At 58.8% G+C, this 16,774-nt stretch overlaps 2 protein-coding genes across 2 annotated transcripts; both read left to right on the forward strand.

Annotated features, from left to right (window-relative positions):
* The first annotated feature begins 5,248 nt into the window (after window positions 1–5,248).
* On the forward strand, window positions 5,249–12,931 carry LOC104020481 (sodium-dependent serotonin transporter). Its single transcript, XM_009473915.1, has 13 exons — window positions 5,249–5,468; window positions 7,128–7,262; window positions 7,425–7,644; window positions 7,947–8,085; window positions 8,363–8,497; window positions 9,209–9,312; window positions 9,580–9,707; window positions 9,891–10,003; window positions 10,356–10,487; window positions 10,635–10,734; window positions 10,940–11,040; window positions 12,172–12,339; window positions 12,851–12,931. The coding sequence occupies exons 1-13, from the start codon at window positions 5,249–5,251 to the stop codon at window positions 12,929–12,931; spliced, it is 1,776 nt and encodes a 591-aa protein (XP_009472190.1).
* Window positions 12,932–14,831: 1,900 nt separating this feature from the next.
* On the forward strand, window positions 14,832–16,721 carry CUNH12orf76 (chromosome unknown C12orf76 homolog). Its single transcript, XM_087754750.1, has 2 exons — window positions 14,832–14,988; window positions 15,145–16,721. Exons 1-2 carry the CDS (start codon window positions 14,886–14,888, stop codon window positions 15,228–15,230), a joined length of 189 nt encoding a protein of 62 aa, XP_087610876.1. The 5' UTR covers window positions 14,832–14,885; the 3' UTR covers window positions 15,231–16,721.
* The last annotated feature ends 53 nt before the right edge of the window (window positions 16,722–16,774 follow it).

Here is a 16,774-nt window from a genome sequence, read left to right on the forward strand (position 1 = left end):
GCAGAGCCAGCCTACTTGCTCCCCTGACCCCGAGCTGTCGCGGGGACAGCGTGGAGCCACGGCTCTGCATACATGCAGATGCTGAAACGGAAAAGGTGCCAGGTTCCCAGGCAGCCAGGGCGCAGCACGGACATGTCACGCACAGCACCTTGCACAGCTCTGGTCTCTGTAAAGCTGCTCCAGCCCTGCCTGACTTAAACCAACAGCATCTGCCAGCCAGGAGAGCCCGGGCTGCCTGACAAAGCTTTGAACTTGGCCTCGGACAGGCAGGCGAGTTTCTCCTGCCTGTTTCTCACTTTTGCCATTGCGAACATGCTGTTGGAGGCGTTGACCTGCCTCTTGACTTGCAGAAGAATGGGGACAAGAATTGTTCGGTTTAGTACCTGAATCAGGAAAACGAGTCTGTCCAAGCTGAGCCAAAACAACGCTTTCAGGACCCTTCCCAACAAACGAACAAACCCCACTTATTTTAAGGGCCGAGATGAGCCCAAACAACTTTTACAGCACCCAGAACAGGGGTGATGCCGAGGGGACCCACGCTCCCCCGGGGCTCTGCCGAGCTCGGGGGAGCAATGACCACCTGGTGAGCTTGACTGAAACGCACCGCGCTGGCAGAGGGAAGCCCAGAGGAGCAAGAAGATCATTGTGATTCCCGTTAATGAACCGTGCTGGTTTTGTACAATCTTCAGTCCTGTCAATCTCTCTGCAATACTCCAGGCTAACCAACACGGGGTGGGCAGCGTCCACACGCCGAACGAACCCAGAGAGCTGCAGGTGGTCAGTGGTGCCAGCGCTTCTGTGGGACCATGTACTAAGTAAGGCAACGCTTAGGCCATTTCAGAGGGAGAAAAAGTTATTTTCCTGGCTTCTTTCTCCCCAGGAACACCGGTGCTATACAGGGGGGTGGGAGCTCTTACTAATTTATTGCCTTCCTTTGGGGAGGAATTCATTGCAACAAGCACAGGGACAAGCTCTCCATAAACCTTGCTGATTCTTTTTCCTTGGAAAATTCTGCTTCTCCCTGGATTAAAGATGGGTGGAAGATGACTGGCCTCTGTTTCTGAAGTCTGGAGAGCTTAAATGAGAGCAGTTGATCTATACTTAATGTGATTAAGTTACATCTCTGAGTATCACGCTAATTAAATTAAACTTCCCACTGCTGCCTCTGCGGCTTAAACAGGATAGTTGTTTTAAGACCACAATTCACTTTTCTGCATTTCATTGCATGGATGAGCAGGTAGGATAAAAGCAATCTGCTAATTAAATAATCGTACTGTTTAGAAACAACTTCTAACTTGATGGAAATTCAAATTTAAATCTGATGTGAGCTAGATTTAAACTCTACATTTTAAATCTAAACTGATTTGTAATTTGTGCTTTGAGTAAAGAAAATAACAGGAAAAAGCAAAATTAAACTGACAAAGGGAGCACACGGAGTACGTCTGACCACGACATTGCAGGAATTTAGACAACGTGACGGCTGATGCGCAGGGGACCAGCCGGCTTTCAGAGCATGAGCTGCAGCAAATAAAAGGCAGAGCCCCCCATCGTAGCTGCCTGCCGGCTGCCCCTTCCCCACCACGGGCCACAGCGAACGCTCGGATCCAGCACCCCTGACTTCAGCTGTGTATTATTTCAAATGCTGCGTAGTCTCCATAGCCTTCTCTCCGAAATGCTTCTAATTGAATGTCAGATGACGGACAAAAATATTTGGCTACAATTGGCAAAATAGCAGCATTTTACCCAGAATACTCCCCCATCTGGTGTGTCACTGACGAGCACACTGTGTAGTACAGGTGATGGGCCAGGCTGGAAAACTGTGACCAGAATAAACAAAACTCTGGGGAAAACTCGTCTCTCCAGCAAGTCACAGAGCCAGGATCCTGCTGGGAGCTCGGCGCTCGCAGGGCCGCAAAACACCGGGGCTGAGTCTGGGGAGCACAACTCCTCACAAGGAAAACCATCTCCCGAAGACACCTCTCCCTCTGCCCTCCTCCTGTTCTCCAGCAGCCCTGAGAGCCTGCAATGGTTTTTCCGGCTTGCAGCTTCTAAAAAAAAATTGAGATTTCAAAGCTCTCTCCTCATTGACTTGACAGCAGCAGCCTTGACCTGTTGCCGGAGAAGAGGCAGCCGCATTAGCGGGTTGGTGCAGAGAGGCAGCGAGCAGTGGCATGGGTGGGCGATCGGGCGCCCAAGGAGAAGGTGGGAGCTGGGGCAGCGGGACGGGAGCACTGGGTGCATTTGCGGCTCATTGACCAGCAAGGACCCGGGGGGATCTGTCAGGGATGGAGGCTGCTGGAACGGCAGCATCGGCATCGAACCGACGGCGCGGCACATCGGCTCGGCTGGAGCGGAGCAGCGTCAGTGTGTTGGGAAACTGATGCTGGTCTGTGCCTCGGCGTAGGGAGCTTTTAGATGGCAACATGCAGGCTGCACATCCCTGTGTTGCAAAACCACCGCGAGGCTCTGGCTTGCAGCTGTTGTGGGAATAGCTGTAGCCATGCCTGGCTAGTGCCGTTCCTGCATGCTCAGCTCTGCCCAAGGTGCAAGTACAAAGCCCACCTCGGGCCTCTCATCACGTACAATTTAAAAGATCAATGTGGAGAAAACAAGAGGCTCTTCAGGAGAGCAAGTAGCTTAGTTTTAAAAAGATGCCAGTGTTTGAACAGCTGCTGCTTCACACTTGCAAAGTGGCCTCAGCCCCGCACCCCGCGCTGAGGGATGCTGCGGAGGGACCTGCTCCCCGCAGACCACCGCAGACGGCTGCAGACCACCGCAGACCACCTCTCACACCCCCCTGCTGCAGGGTCAGCTCCTCCCGTCAGGGCGAGAGTGACTCTGAGCCCACCCGCTGAGCCTTCCTGAGCAGTGAGCGGGACCTGGGTGCAGGAGGGTCTCCACACTCGGCACAACTGAGCCACTGCATGTAAACTACCCGGAGAAAAGAAGGGCCAGCTACAGCGAAAGAGCTATTATTTTTTTACAGTTGCTATGGCACCAGCTGTCTCTGTTCTGCCATTTATGCCCTTAAAATGGTCCTCAGTCAGGGGGGATTAAACCTTGCTTCCCCCAGCACGCTCCTCCAACAGATCATGCCGGCAGCGGGGATTTCTCACCTTCATCCCTAAGCAAGGGAAGACTCAAAGCCCCCGGTGGCCGCAGCCCCTCTGCCAGCTCCCTGCAGCACCAGCAGCTGAGTACAGCCTTGCCTTTAATTTCCAAGGACCGCAACTGAAATTCACGGCTTTGCAAAGTCCCAGGAGTGACACAAATCCCACATAAACCCGCAGGAGATTAATTGTCCCTCACCTGTGTGCTGGGCCTCAGCTCAGGGGAGAGCCACACCGGCAAAGCCACGGAGCCACGTGCACGCAGGCTGACGGAGCGGGGGCTCTGCCTGGCCACAGCGGGGCCCCCCCAACCTCCGCTCGCTCCCCACCCAGCGCAGGGACCAGCGCATGGGATCACCCTGACACCCTCCAACGAAACCCCTTCTCTCGGAGAAAAGCACGTGCAGAGAGCTGTTACCAGTCACTCCTCAAAAACGCGCAAGGAGAAAATTGTTGCATTTTCTTTAAAAAGAACAATAATTTCTCATTCCACAAGCAGAGAGGGAGAAGCCGTGCAGAGCGCAGCCCGCCCTGTGTGGGGACCGACAGCAGGCGGGTGGCAGGAGCGGATCCAGCACCCATCACTGCCCGCTGGGACAGGGCAGCTCAGGGCTGGGCACCCCAGTTCGGCCGTCCACTGCTGGCGTCCCCACTCCGGGTCAGGGAACACCTGGGGGCACACGGTGAGGTGTTGGGGCAGCCAAATGCAGAGGGCAAGGAGGGGTAGCTGGTTAAGAAAAAAAAAATCCCATTCCGAGGACTCTTGCGCTCACGTTGTGCAGGTGAGGAGCCTGCCCCAGGGTGACTGTGCCACCGCAGCCTCGACTAAACCGCCCAAGGCACAGCCTGTCCTGCCCTCCTCGCCACAGCCACCCAGAGCACTGGGACGGCCGCCCAGGGACCAGCATCAGCCCCCCGAGCTGCTTCAGTCCAACGGCCCTGGTAGCCAGCGCCAGACACACCAAAAAAAAAAAAAAAAGTGTTTTTAACTGGATGTTTCTAATGGGTCTCCATGCGTGTGCCTGAAGGATTAACAGTGTCCAGAGGTTTCCAGTGCCAGGCAGACACCAGGTGGCTGGCGTCATGTTGTCACAGCAACCCGCTAACCCTAAGAACTGCAGTTCCCGGTTTGATCTCTTCTGTAGTTTCTTTTAATTACAGATGAGGGTGCCTGGAAAAGCCGGTGCTGGAGCACCCTGGGGCTCTGGGAGCACCCGGTGGCCCGGGGCGAGGGCTGGCTTGGCACCAGCCCGTGTGTCGCAGCCAGGGGTGAGATGCAGGGACCTACCCGGGCTGTAAGGCTCCACAGACACATTTCATTTGCAATAAAATTTGCTGTTAAACTGTCAAACTGAAGAGAGCAATGGCTTTTGGTACACTGCCATCCCCTCCCTGATTGCATCTGAGCTGCAAAAGTTATTTCACTTTCACGTGGCAACTCGCACCCCTGGGCTACAGAAAGACCCATCAAGTCCATGAGGACAGACAGGGCAATGGGGGATGGCTCAAACCGGGCAGCTTTGCACGAGTGGTGCTGGCTCCCGTCAGCACACAGAGATGCCCCCAGCCCACGAGGGTCCGGTGGGCCCATGGCGAGCGCCAGATGAGTTCATGCCCTGCACTTGCCTCCTGGCCCGGGGGCCACTTCCAGGCCCCTCTCGCTCCACAGAGTTTCCCCTGCAAGAATGAGCGGTCATCTCCTTTGGTGGGTCCCAAGTCATCATTCGCAGAGCGGTAATTGCAAAATACACCAAGAAGAAAGAGAGAACTATTTATCAGGAGGAAGGAGCACCACCTCTGTGTGCGAGTACAGTTCCATTTCACCAACCCCACCCCAGCCCCAAAATGCACCCACCCAGGTGCAGACCCAGGGAGCAGAGGGGACAGAAACCCGTGCGGCAAGGCTGGTCCCTGTGCCTCAGCCCTGTGCTCGGAAAACTGCTCTCCCCCCTCCTGCCTTTGATCAGAGGATGGGTTTCTCTGCCGGCTGCTCTCGGTGCTGTGGGTTTCCAGCGGGAGGTGGGGAAGCGCAGTCAGCCTGACCCTCCCCTCCTCGGATCTGTCATCAGCAACAGCAAAATCCTTCCCGTCCCCAAGTTACTCAGCCTGAATCCTGCAGGATTTGCCAGGGCGGCAGGATGGCAGAGCAGCCCTGTCTGGCGCCCACTGCCAGCCCTCCCCGGCGGGGCACGGCCCCTCACCCAGGTCCCACGGCCAGCCCCGTGCCCCCGGGGCCCCAAACCCACCCCAGGGACAAGTGGAGGAAAAAAATGGATTTCCTCCTCTCCGTCGTCGGATTCGCTGTCGATCTGGGCAACGTCTGGCGGTTCCCTTACATCTGCTACCAAAACGGAGGGGGTAAGGACACCGCTGGGATTATTTAAGTCCTCTTTTGGAGAAAAGAAATCTGTTTTTCATCTTTCCAATGCTGAAAAACTCGCTGTTTCTTTTCTTTCTTTGTCTCTAGCTGCTCCTCTCCGGAGAGGGCGGTTTAGAGACCAACCCAACTTCTCCTGACATCTGTCTCTTTTCTGTTTTGTGTCTTTCTTCATTCAAAATCCCCTTCCATTCGCTCCTTCCCTGGTGTCATTCACTCCTTCCGCAGAATGGTTAGAGGTGCGTTAGCAGCTCTCGGATCAGAAAGAGAAAACTAGCGTGGTCCAAACTGCATAAAAGGATTAAGAATCTGTAAATTTGGGGTGGGAGGTTCGTACCCTTTATGATCTTGTGACTTTGTGAAAGCAACCCTTTCTGATGGCTCGTATTTTAAAATAATCCTCGCAAGCACCCCAGCCGCCTGCTGCAGATCCCTGGGACACGCAGCCCCGCACTGCACAGGGCTCCGGGTGTTCACTCCTATGAGCGATCAACAGAAAGTTAAGATACAAAAGCTCCATGAAGGAAAAACCCCTGAGTAAATGACATCTAAATAAATTGCTTTAAATAGAGCAGGGTAGAAAACCCTCTTGCATGGAAATTAAAAATGAGAAATGAAAATTTTGTGCTGTTTGCAAAAGCACAGTGGATTTAATTGCCAAAGTCGGCATTCGCGTAACGTCCTCTACTGCTTGGGAAAATTAGAAGGAGATAATTAGTACCATACTCAAGGCAAAAAAGTGGATCCCAGGTGCCCACACTGAAGCACAGTTATTTGTGATTTACTCCTGTGGGACCGGGAGCAAACTTTAGCCACTCTTCATTGCCGTGGTTCAGGCAGACGCTTTCCTCACCCTCCCCACGCACGCAGGAGGGTGAGGAGTTCAAATAGCGGCTCTTGGCAAGGACAGCCATGGTCCGCGCAGGGCCCTGGTGGGCTCACCCATCAGCTGGAGCTGTTCCCAGAAGAGACACCCGTGAGGGCTCCTAGCAGGAACACGGCACCTCTGGGCCAGCAGCCCTGCAAACGGGGGGGGGCTGCGGGAGGGTGCTGGGGATGCCGCACCGCACGCCTCCCCCAGCACAGGCAGGGCTCTCACAGACAGGAGCCGTGGGGATTCAATTAACTAATCCTAGCAGGACTGTTCTGACAAGTGTGGTGAGCAGCTCCAGTTCCAAAACCTCCATGGGGTACAAGTGTAGCCCTGGTACAGATGACATTGTTACGAATAACGCAGATTACAGTGTTAATTATTTGTGTCTTGGGGTGTCCATGCATATTCAGTGGGATTTTCTCCAAAACTCTTCTAGACCTGAGAGGTGCTCAGTGTCCCATCCCCTGCACCCTGATGGTTTCTGTTGCTCTTTGTACCGTCCCAGCCAAATGATCCCTCCAAACGCCAGCGAGGACCAACACAGCAGCCTGGGAAGCTGGGGCACCAAGCAGGGTCCTCACATCCGTCAACCCCTCTGAACAGCTGATTTGCAAAGCATCTTACAACACACATCCAAACCCCTCGTGCGTGCTGCTCCGTGACACATCCCTGTCGCGTGGGGAGGGATGGCAGTTCAGTTCTGCCTGTGCTTGCTGGCCGGCGCGGGGCTGCGGTGGTCACCGCCGCTCTGCTCCTCGCCCTGCAGGAGCCTTTCTCATCCCGTACACACTGATGGCTGTTTTCGGAGGGGTGCCCCTCTTCTACATGGAGCTGGCCCTGGGGCAGTTCCACAGGACAGGTGCCATCCCCATCTGGAAGCACATCTGCCCCATCTTTAAAGGTAAGAGACCCCCAGGCCCAGGCCACCGCCGCGCACTCGGGGCCACGCAGTGTTGGTGAGTGGGGCCGCGCAGGCGGTGCAGGTCCCCGCAGCCGCGTCCCGGGGGACAGCGAGAGAGCTGGACCGGGGCGGGCTGCTGAGTCTGCCCCCCTCTTTCCCCAGGCATCGGCTTTGCCATTTGCATCATTGGCCTGTACGTCTCCTTCTACTACAACACCATCATCGCCTGGGCTCTCTACTACTTTTACTCATCCTTCTCGGGCACCCTGCCCTGGGCGAGCTGCGACAACCCCTGGAACACACCTGACTGCACCAACTACTTCGGGAAGAGCAATGTGACCTGGACCAACTTCTCCAGGTCCCCTGCCGAAGAGTTTTATATGTAAGTGCACGTAAGCAGACGATGTGTTTGAGCTGGGGAGCATCCCTGCAGAGGCACTTGGGTCTGCTGCGCAGGGAGCAGGACTGGGGTGCCTGGGAGCAGGTATGGTACTGCCCACGGCCGTCACCTGGGGATGCACTTGGGGAGCTCATGGCCATCATGCCCTGTGCTCCAGGGGAGAGGTGAGCGTGGGACTGCCTGCCCAGGGCTGAGCTCGCTCCCCGGCTGCCTGCAAGGGCAGAACCAGCAGCACCGCGCTGCCCTGAGACACCCTCCCCGGCCACGGGGGTCCCTGCCCGCAGGAGGAAGGTCCTGGAGATCCAGAAGTCCGGGGGTCTGTACGATGTCGGGGGGATCCACTGGCAGCTGCTCCTCTGCCTCTTCCTCATCTTCACCATCGTCTACTTCAGCCTGTGGAAAGGGGTGAAAACCTCGGGGAAGGTAAGAAGGAGGGCTCTGGTGCCAGCCCCTACCTGCGTGCGGACGTGCAGCATGCAGCATCCCCTCCATGGCCAGGGCTGGGCAGGAGGGACCAAGCCCTGGTGGGGTCGTCCAGCTCATCTGGCTGCTTAAATGTGGGATATTGCCTCCTCCCCACACCCCTACCCCTCGGCAACCGCAGGCAGCCATGAGCGAGCCGGCCGTGCCCGATGCAGGCGGATTGGGTGCTCAGGGGAAGCTCTGCTGGTGCCAGGGGCTGACGGCTGCCTCTCTCCAGGTGGTGTGGGTGACAGCCACGCTGCCCTACGTCATCCTCCTCATCCTGCTGGTCCGGGGGGCCACCCTGCCCGGCGCCTGGAGAGGGGTCATCTTCTACCTGCGCCCGGACTGGGGCAAGCTCCTGAGCACCGCAGTGAGTGTGCGGTGGGACACAGTGCCCCGGCTCTGGCTGCCCCCCAACCCCGGGGATGGCAGCACCCAGCCCCCTCCCTGGGACACACACCCACCCCTGCTCACCGATCTGGCCCCACTGTTAGAGCCTCAGGGCGATGGGGCCCTTGTTCCTACAGAAACAAGACGCCCTGGACAGGCTCTTGGAAATGTAAATCTATAATTGAATCACCCATCTCATTGCCGCTGGGTTTTGTTTGTGCCATGTTCTCGCCCTGGCCTGACAATAGGCTTCCTGTGGGTAATTACCAGGCAGCACTTGAGAATTCTCATTAAAGGTAATCAGGGCCCTGCTGCTGGGGCTGAACCTGCCCAGGGAAGGAGTGGGCTCGGTGGTCTCGGGGCTCCCCTCGACTTTGTCCCTCTCCGGGCATGGGGGAGCGCAGATGCCATTGCTTAATTCTGCTGCTGCAGGACCCCAGGGTGGAAATGAGCTCCCTCCGTGCCACGGCAGCTCCCCTGCTCCTGGGACGCCTTTTAGGGGGGACGGGGCAGGGGAAGGAGCCACAGGCAAGAGAGGAGGTTTGGCAGCATGTACCAACAAGGACCCCATCCCCATGCCATGGGGTGGGCATGCCATTGGGTGGGCATGCCATGGGGCACCTCCCAGCCCCGTCCCAGCCCCAGGGACCCCCTGCCTATTCTCCAGCCTGCCTGTTGCTTCTCCTGCCAGGTTTGGGTTGATGCTGCTGCGCAGATTTTCTTCTCCTTGGGCCCTGGATTCGGTGTCCTTCTTGCTCTCGCCAGTTACAACCATTTCCACAACAACTGCTACCGGTGAGCTCCTGCAGCCATGGGTCCCTGCGGGCACAGGGGCTGCACCCTGCGGGCACGGGGGCTGCAGTGGAGCCGCATCCTGACAGGTCCTGCACCCGCGGCCATGGGCTGAGCATCTTTCCCCGTTTTACTGATGGTTTTGGTATGCGGGGCTGGGAGAGGGAACCGGTGGGGGTGCAGGCGACAGGGGCAGCTGAGCCGGGGTGAGAGCTGCGCTGGAGGGAGGTTTCTGCTGCAGGACACATCTCCCTGCTTTCTGCTTTCCAGGGACGCACTTGTCGCCAGCGTGGTGAACTGCCTCACCAGCTTCCTCTCAGGCTTCGTCATCTTCACTGTGCTGGGCTACATGGCTGAGATGAGGGACGTGGAGGTGGAGGATGTCGCGAGAGATAAAGGTTTGCCTCCCTCCAGCGCAACTGCCCCATCCTGGCCCTGCAGTCCCCAGTGCCCCAGGGCTCTGTGTGCCTGTCACGGCCGCTCTGGCTTTGGGGCATCTTCCCCAAGCACATTCCCACCAGCACCCAGGGCTGTGCCAGAGCAGCTGGGGAACAGCAAACCAAACCAGTGTCCCCTCCTAGGGCCAAGCCTCCTTTTTATCACCTACCCTGAAGCAATCGCCAACATGGTGGGATCCACCTTCTTTGCCATCATATTCTTCCTGATGATGATAACGCTGGGGCTGGATAGCACGGTAGGCACCTCCATGGAGCGTGACAGCACAGCCGCGCAGCCTGGGGCCGTGTCCCCAGCGGGGACTGGGGATGGCCATGTCCCATGGCTAATAGCGGGGTGGCAAGGGTAGCTATGGCCTCGGGAAGGAGGGCTGCCTGCCCAAGCCCTCCAAGCACAGCGAGCGTGGGGACGGAGGGAGGGGACGGGACAGGACGGGATGGGACGGGACAGGACGGGACGGGACAAGACGGGACGGGACATCCCCCCTCTGCTCACAGGCAGAGAGGGCCACGGGGGGAGCAGATTTTCTCAGGGAGCAGGACTGTCCCCGCGTCTCATTTCTCCACCCCACGCTGCCATTTCATTTGCAGTTTGGGGGCTTGGAGGCTGTGATCACAGCTGTGATGGACGAGTACCCCCAGGTCCTGGCTGGGCGACGGGAGCTCTTCGTCCTCGGCCTCATCACAGTCTGTTTCTTGGGCTCCCTGAGCACCCTCACCTACGTGAGTACCACCGGGCACCGCTCTGCTCCCATCCCTGCCACACACCCACTCGTTTCTCCAACAATCCCTAGTGCAGGACTTTGCCAAGACCTGCTCCGCATCCCTGCGGGGTCTGCAGCCGCCCTCCCCTCCCTTCTGCTGTTCCAGGGGGGAGCCTACGTGGTGAAGCTGCTGGAGGAGTTCGGTGCTGGCTGCTCAATCCTGGCGGTGGTGCTGCTGGAAACGATAGCTGTCTCCTGGTTTTATGGTAAGAAACTGCCTCTGCTATGAAAACATCCTGCAGGCACCTACACAGGTCTTTAACCTTATGCATGTGAGTAAATGCCGGGGGATTTGGGGGGAGAAGCACGTCTGTGACTCCTGGCGAGGCTGGGATGGGGCACAGTGTCCGCGTCCCTGTACCCACCTCCTCCGCAGGTCTCCAGGGCCATGATGGCTCTCTCCTCTGGCAGGGATACAGAGGTTCTCCCATGACGTGAAAGCCATGCTGGGCTTCACCCCAGGGATGTTCTGGAAGGTGTGCTGGGTCGCCGTCAGCCCTGCCTTGTTAGCGGTGAGTATCTACTGCCCGAATTAAAGACCAGGTTGTGAAACCCCTCTGAATGCCCCGCAGGGGAGCTGCTCTTCCCCTTGCCAGCTGCTGCTGCTGCCCGGCTGCCGGGGCGCCTGCGCTGCTGATTATTCCCCTCTTGCTTACGCAGGGTGAACAAGCTGCCGGGAGGGTGGACCGGGGTCCTGGCTGGGGCTGTAGGACATTGTGTCAGCCCTCCCCATCGGCTCCCCACACTACTGCTCTGGCCATGGGCAATGACAAGCTGCCCGCGGCCCCTGGAACAGTGGGTTTCACCACGAAAGGGAGCTGGAAGTCAGTTTTCCAGCCTCTTCTGCAGCTCCAGGGCAAAGCTGGGAGCTGGCAGCCGGGTGCTTACGCGGGCACAAGTGCAGTCTGGTTTCATCCTCCTGGCACGCAGTGTCCCACGCTCACGCTGGCACGGCCAGCCGCGGCTGTGTCTCTGACGGCACTGCGGCGCTGTGCACCGGGCCGAATCCGTCCCCTTTGAAATGCCAGCTCCCCCGGCACTTCAAAGGCTGCCATCTGCGAGAGGCAGAGGGGTCTAATCTCACTGGATCTGCAGGAGAAGAGGCCTTGTGAGGATTAATTACAGCTCTAAGCGCTTTGCCCAGCTTATTAAGAGAGAAGTATTATAATCAAAGCAGACAGCAAATGATTTCATTTCAGCACGGGGACGTGCAGCCTTCGCAGGCCACCATCTCTGTGGGGTTTGTTAGACAAAGACCTCCCAGCCCACACCTAGTGAGGGCTGGCAGGCTGGGAAATGTCACTGCAACGTCCACGCTGGCCTTTCACGGTTAGGAAATCAGCGGTGGCAGTGGGACACATACGTTGTTAACCTATGGGATGAGCCGGCATCAGTGCCGGGGCTGGGGAGATGTCGCAGCTGATCTGCTCTCCGTGGGGAGCCAACAGGGCTGGTCTGCTGGGGATGCCCGGCCATCACGAAAGAGCTTTCCTGGCCGCCCATGTCGTGTGCACGGGGGTTTTGCAGGCTGTACAGCCCTGCTACTGCCCTGTGCCTGCTTGTGACCGGCAGCAGGGCATGCCCTGCCGCAGTCCGGCCCCACGAGCATCCTCCCCTAATGGGCTCCGCTCCATTCATTACAGTTCATAGTCATCAGCTCCCTCCTGGACCAGTCGCCTCTGACACTCTTCGACTACCAGTACCCCGAGTGGAGCATCTCGGTGGGGTACGTCATAGGAACATCATCCTTCATCTGCATCCCCTTCTACATGGTGTACAAGCTCGTCTGGACACCGGGGTCTCTCAAGCAGGTCAGGAGGGGGGTGGGCGATCCTGCGGCCCCTGTGCGGGCTGGGGGCGGGCAGGGACCCCCACTCGGGTGAGTGCAAGAGCAGGGCTGGGGAGCTGGGCAGCCGGTTGACATCTCCTTAGCATCTTTTTTCACATGGCAATTAAATCACGCCTGGAGAGCTGCTTGGAAAAGGGCTCAGAGGAGCGTGGCTCAATGGCCTGGTCATTTTAAGTCACATTTCTGAAGCTGTGATTTTGGCTGGGCCAGGAGGCAACAGGGCTATATCGGCATGGCCCTGGAGGCAGGAGACTGTCCCCAGCTGTCACCCCTCCTCCTCTTGGCCCATTTTTGGGATGCCTCCTACCTGCTGTGGTCTGCTGCAGGCTGGCACAGCCCCAGCCCTGCAGCGAGCGAGATCCCAGTGGGGACGGCTTCGGCACGCCAGGGCAGGCAGCCCTGCTCACGGCACCAGGCCCTGGTGCAGGAAGGAGACCCATTGCCTTTTTTCTCTGCCTGCTTACACCCTCCAGCGCCTTGCCATCTGCATTCGGCCAGAGAAAACAACACGAGACCCCCAGGCAGAGGCAGTGTGCATGTCGCCTGTCCTGTAGCCTGGCGGCACATCCAGGGGATGCAGAGACCGCTTCGGCTTCCTGCTCCTGCCCCGACGAAGCAATGGGGCAGGCAGAAGAGAAGCTGCTGTCGCCTTCCTCACAGCGACCTGCCCCTCGCGTCTCCCCCGGCAGCTGCAGGTGCTGGCGGCAGCTCCCCGGCTGCCGGCTCTGGTGGCATCCGAGCATCTCGGCGGAAGCGGCGCTGCCAGCACATGCCAGCAGACCGGAGGCCATTCTCGCTGCGGGCAGGGAAACCTCTGATCCACAGCAGGGAGAACGGGACCCGCTGCAGGAAGCCAAGGGCCAAAGTCCTCCGGTTTGGAGGTGAACCCCGACTCCCCATGAAGACAGAGGCGCAGCTGCGAGCACCGCAGCCAAGGGATTGCTGTCCGACGGTACAAGCCATGAACACGCCTTGCTTAGAGACGCTCGCGACCTCGCTGTGCAAACCTGCTTGGTGCGAGCAGTGCATGCCTTTAGCCGTGCCGTGAGTGATGTGGAAAATAAAGCTGATATCAATTGTTAGGAGATCAGTGGAGGGAGAGGAGCCGGAGCTCACTGTGCTGTGTTCACGAAGCACCGTGGTGCGGCTGAGAGCACAGGGCTGGGCTGGGGGAGGCAGGGGGGCTCCCGCTGCCCTGACACACGAATACCTTGCTCTGTTGCAAAGAGCAAAAGTCTGGTAGAGAAACTGTGAGGCCCCTTGGGTCGCTCCCAGGAACACGCTGCTGCAGCCGGAACCCCGCAAGCCAGGACGGCAGGTCAGTCCCTCCTGCTACCCCATCCCGGCTCTGCCCCCACGATCACAGAATCAATCATAGAATCATTTAGGTTGGAAAAGACCTTTATGATCATCAAGTCCAACTGTTAAGGGCTATTCTCACATGTATTTTATGTGAAGGCAAAGGATGCGGCAGCTCTGCTGAGCCAGGAGGATCAGCTGCGAGAGAAGCGGCGGCCTCCAGCATTTGAAGAAGAAAAGACCTTAATATATCTCATTTTAAAAACAAATATTGGGGTCAGGGTGAAGCAGCCGCGGCGCTAGTGTGAACCAGCCACTGCCGTCTGTCGCGGCCTCCCAATAATCACATCGCTTCCAATGCAGCCTCACCATTTCTCAGCAGTTATTGGGCCCATTAAACACTTTCCAGCACCCGCGTTCACCGCGGCGAAGGCAAAGCAGCAGCTCCCCGCCGCCATCTCAGCCCTGTGCTGGTCTGCTGCCGTGATCCCTCACCATCCCCTCCCGCAGCTCCTGCTCCCCTTCAGGGTGCTGCAGAACGGAGCAGGGGAGCACAGCTGAGAGCTGGGGGAGCACACGGGGCTGGGGGGGACACGGGGCTGGGGGATGCACATGGGGCTGGGGGAGCACAGCCGAGAGCAGGGGGGACACGGGGCTGGGGGGGACACAGGGGGCTGGGGGATGTACATGGGGCTGGGGGAGCACAGCCAAGAGCTGGGTGAGCACACGGGGCTGGGGGGACACAGGGGGCTGGGGGATGCACATGGGGCTGGGGGAGCACAGGCAAGAGCTGAGGGAGCACACGAGGCTGGGGGGACACGGGGTTGGGGGGACACAGGGGGCTGGGGGCGGAACATAGGGTTGGGGGATGCACATGGGGCTGGGCAGCACAGCCGAGAGCTGGGGGAGCACACGGGGCTGGGGGCACACGGGGCTGAGGGAGCACACGGGTGGGGGTAACACGGGGGTGCAGGGACGCCCAGGACGGGGACCGGGTCTCCCCCGCCGATGGAGCGGCCCGGCGGGGAGCGCGCAGCCCGGCCCGGCCCCGCTCCGCTCCGCCGGCCCCGCTGCTCCCGGGAGGCCGGGCCCGGCGCTGCCGGCGGGGCGGGCCCGGGGCGGGGCGGCAGGAAGAGGAAGGGCCGGGCCGGGCGCACAAAGGCCGGGGGCGGCGGCGGGGCCGGGGCCGGGGCCGGGGCGGGCGCGGCGATGGCGGCGGTGCGGGGCTGGGCGCTGGCGGCGCTGGCCCTGCTGGCCCCGGGCCCGGCGGAGCGCAGCCGGCCCTACGCCGTGCTGCAGAAGCAGAACCTGGGTAAGGAGCGGCCGGGTTGCGAATCCGGTCAGCGCTTGGGCGCCTTGCTGCTTGGTTTTCATTTTTTAATTATTTTTTGTTTTTAAGGCTAATTTGGGGGAAGTGCCTCGGGGAGGGCGTTCAAATCCTAACCTGTCGCGCTCCCTTCTCCCGCAGTGCTGCTGGGCAGCATCCTCAGCGCCCTGCTGCTCACCATCATCCTCATGGCCGTCTGCGTCTACAAGCCCGTCCGGCGGCGGTAGCGGAGCGGGGCCGCCCGGTGCCCCCGGCCGGCGCCCCCCGCCGTCCCGCCAGCTCCCCTGCCACCGACGGGGTGGTGTCTGACGACCCGTGCGCACGCAGCATCGCGTGGCTCCATCGCGACGACGCTTTTGACGACAGCGTGGCCGGGTGCTGGAAATCACACCCCAGCCCTCAGCAAACTGCCTCCTCCCGGGAGCGCTTCTGCAGCAAACCCGCTTGGGTTTGAGCAGGGTCTGTAGCAACGCACCTTCCTCTGCAAACGCGGCGTTTCAGCGAGGCTGAGCCGACACGATGCGCTCGAGAGCATCCCCGGCGCGTGCGTGCACCCGGAGCCTCGGGAGGCCGCGGGGAGCGCGACCGGCTGCGGCACCCGCTCCGATCAGTGCCCGGGGAGCCGTCCTGGGTCGGCCGAGAACGCGGCCAGACTACCAACATCGCTGTCTGTCGAGCAGGCCCATGCGCTCGATTACACCACATCTCGTTTTGCTTTCTGATTCAGTTCCTTGCTTGAATGCCGAGTCTTGAGGGTTTGTAGCGCAGCCTTCAAAAATAGTCCGAAGGCAAAAGCTCAGCAGCCTGCCGCAGCCGTGGCTGCGGGGGTCCGGTGTGTCCTTACCTCCGAGCAGAAATAGCGAAGCGTGAGCAGACCCCGGTGTAGCTGTTCGGGGACAGGCTCGTCATTCCTGACGTTATTTGCTTTAAGTCTTAGCTGAACAGCCGCAAGCAGCCTTGCACCAGAACAGCCACGCTGAACCTGTTAGGAACTGGGGTGCAGGCGAGGGTTTCCAGCTTGTGCTGGGCGCTCATCGCCTTGCGGGTGGATTTGTGCTCCTGAGCAGGTTACTGGCCTACTGGAAACGGGAGCCTCCAAAAGTCCCCAGGCCAGGCAGGCGCTGGAGACAGCTGGGCTCAGGCTCCTGGAAGTACCTTGTGTTTAAGCTCCGGACAGACCTGTTCTATGCGTTTTCAGTAATACATTCAAGTGTTTACACTGAAATCACCCTCGCGTATGAATGCTGCTATTATGTTTTGCACTGCTATGAGTAGTAACTGGATTTTGCTTATTAAGTATTACTTTGGTATTTAACATAGGGGTGTTTTGGCTAGTAATTTATTTAGTGTTTTAAAACTTAACTTCCAGAACAACTGTGTTGACCTGTTTTCTAAAACCTTGTGCTGCATCTGACCTGTTTTCTGTTCAGTTTGTTTTAAAGGACACTGACCACTCGCATTGCAGCGGGGGATTTTCTTTGCTGCTGCTCTATCAGTAAAGTGACAGTAGGAGGCTGGCCTAGACCAGATCTAGTTACTGATCTGGGACATGAGCGAGGAAGCAAGGTAACGCTGGTCCGTGGCATTCCGATCCTTTTCTTTGAGCACCGAGCCCTGCATCACTGATTTTTCTCGGTCCTTTGTCTGGTGCAAGACTTGCCCCGTGGCTGTGCGCTGTTGGTGGCGGGGTGGATGGCGCAGCTGGCAGCGACAGCTCCGAGCTCCCGGGAGCGGCACTTGTTTGCCTTCATTCTTCACTCCCTGCTCTGTC

Source organism: Nipponia nippon, unplaced genomic scaffold (genome assembly GCF_047370975.1).
Source record: "Nipponia nippon isolate SJK-2023a ecotype South Korea unplaced genomic scaffold, ASM4737097v1 scaffold_18, whole genome shotgun sequence".
Lineage (NCBI taxonomy): Eukaryota > Metazoa > Chordata > Aves > Pelecaniformes > Threskiornithidae > Nipponia > Nipponia nippon.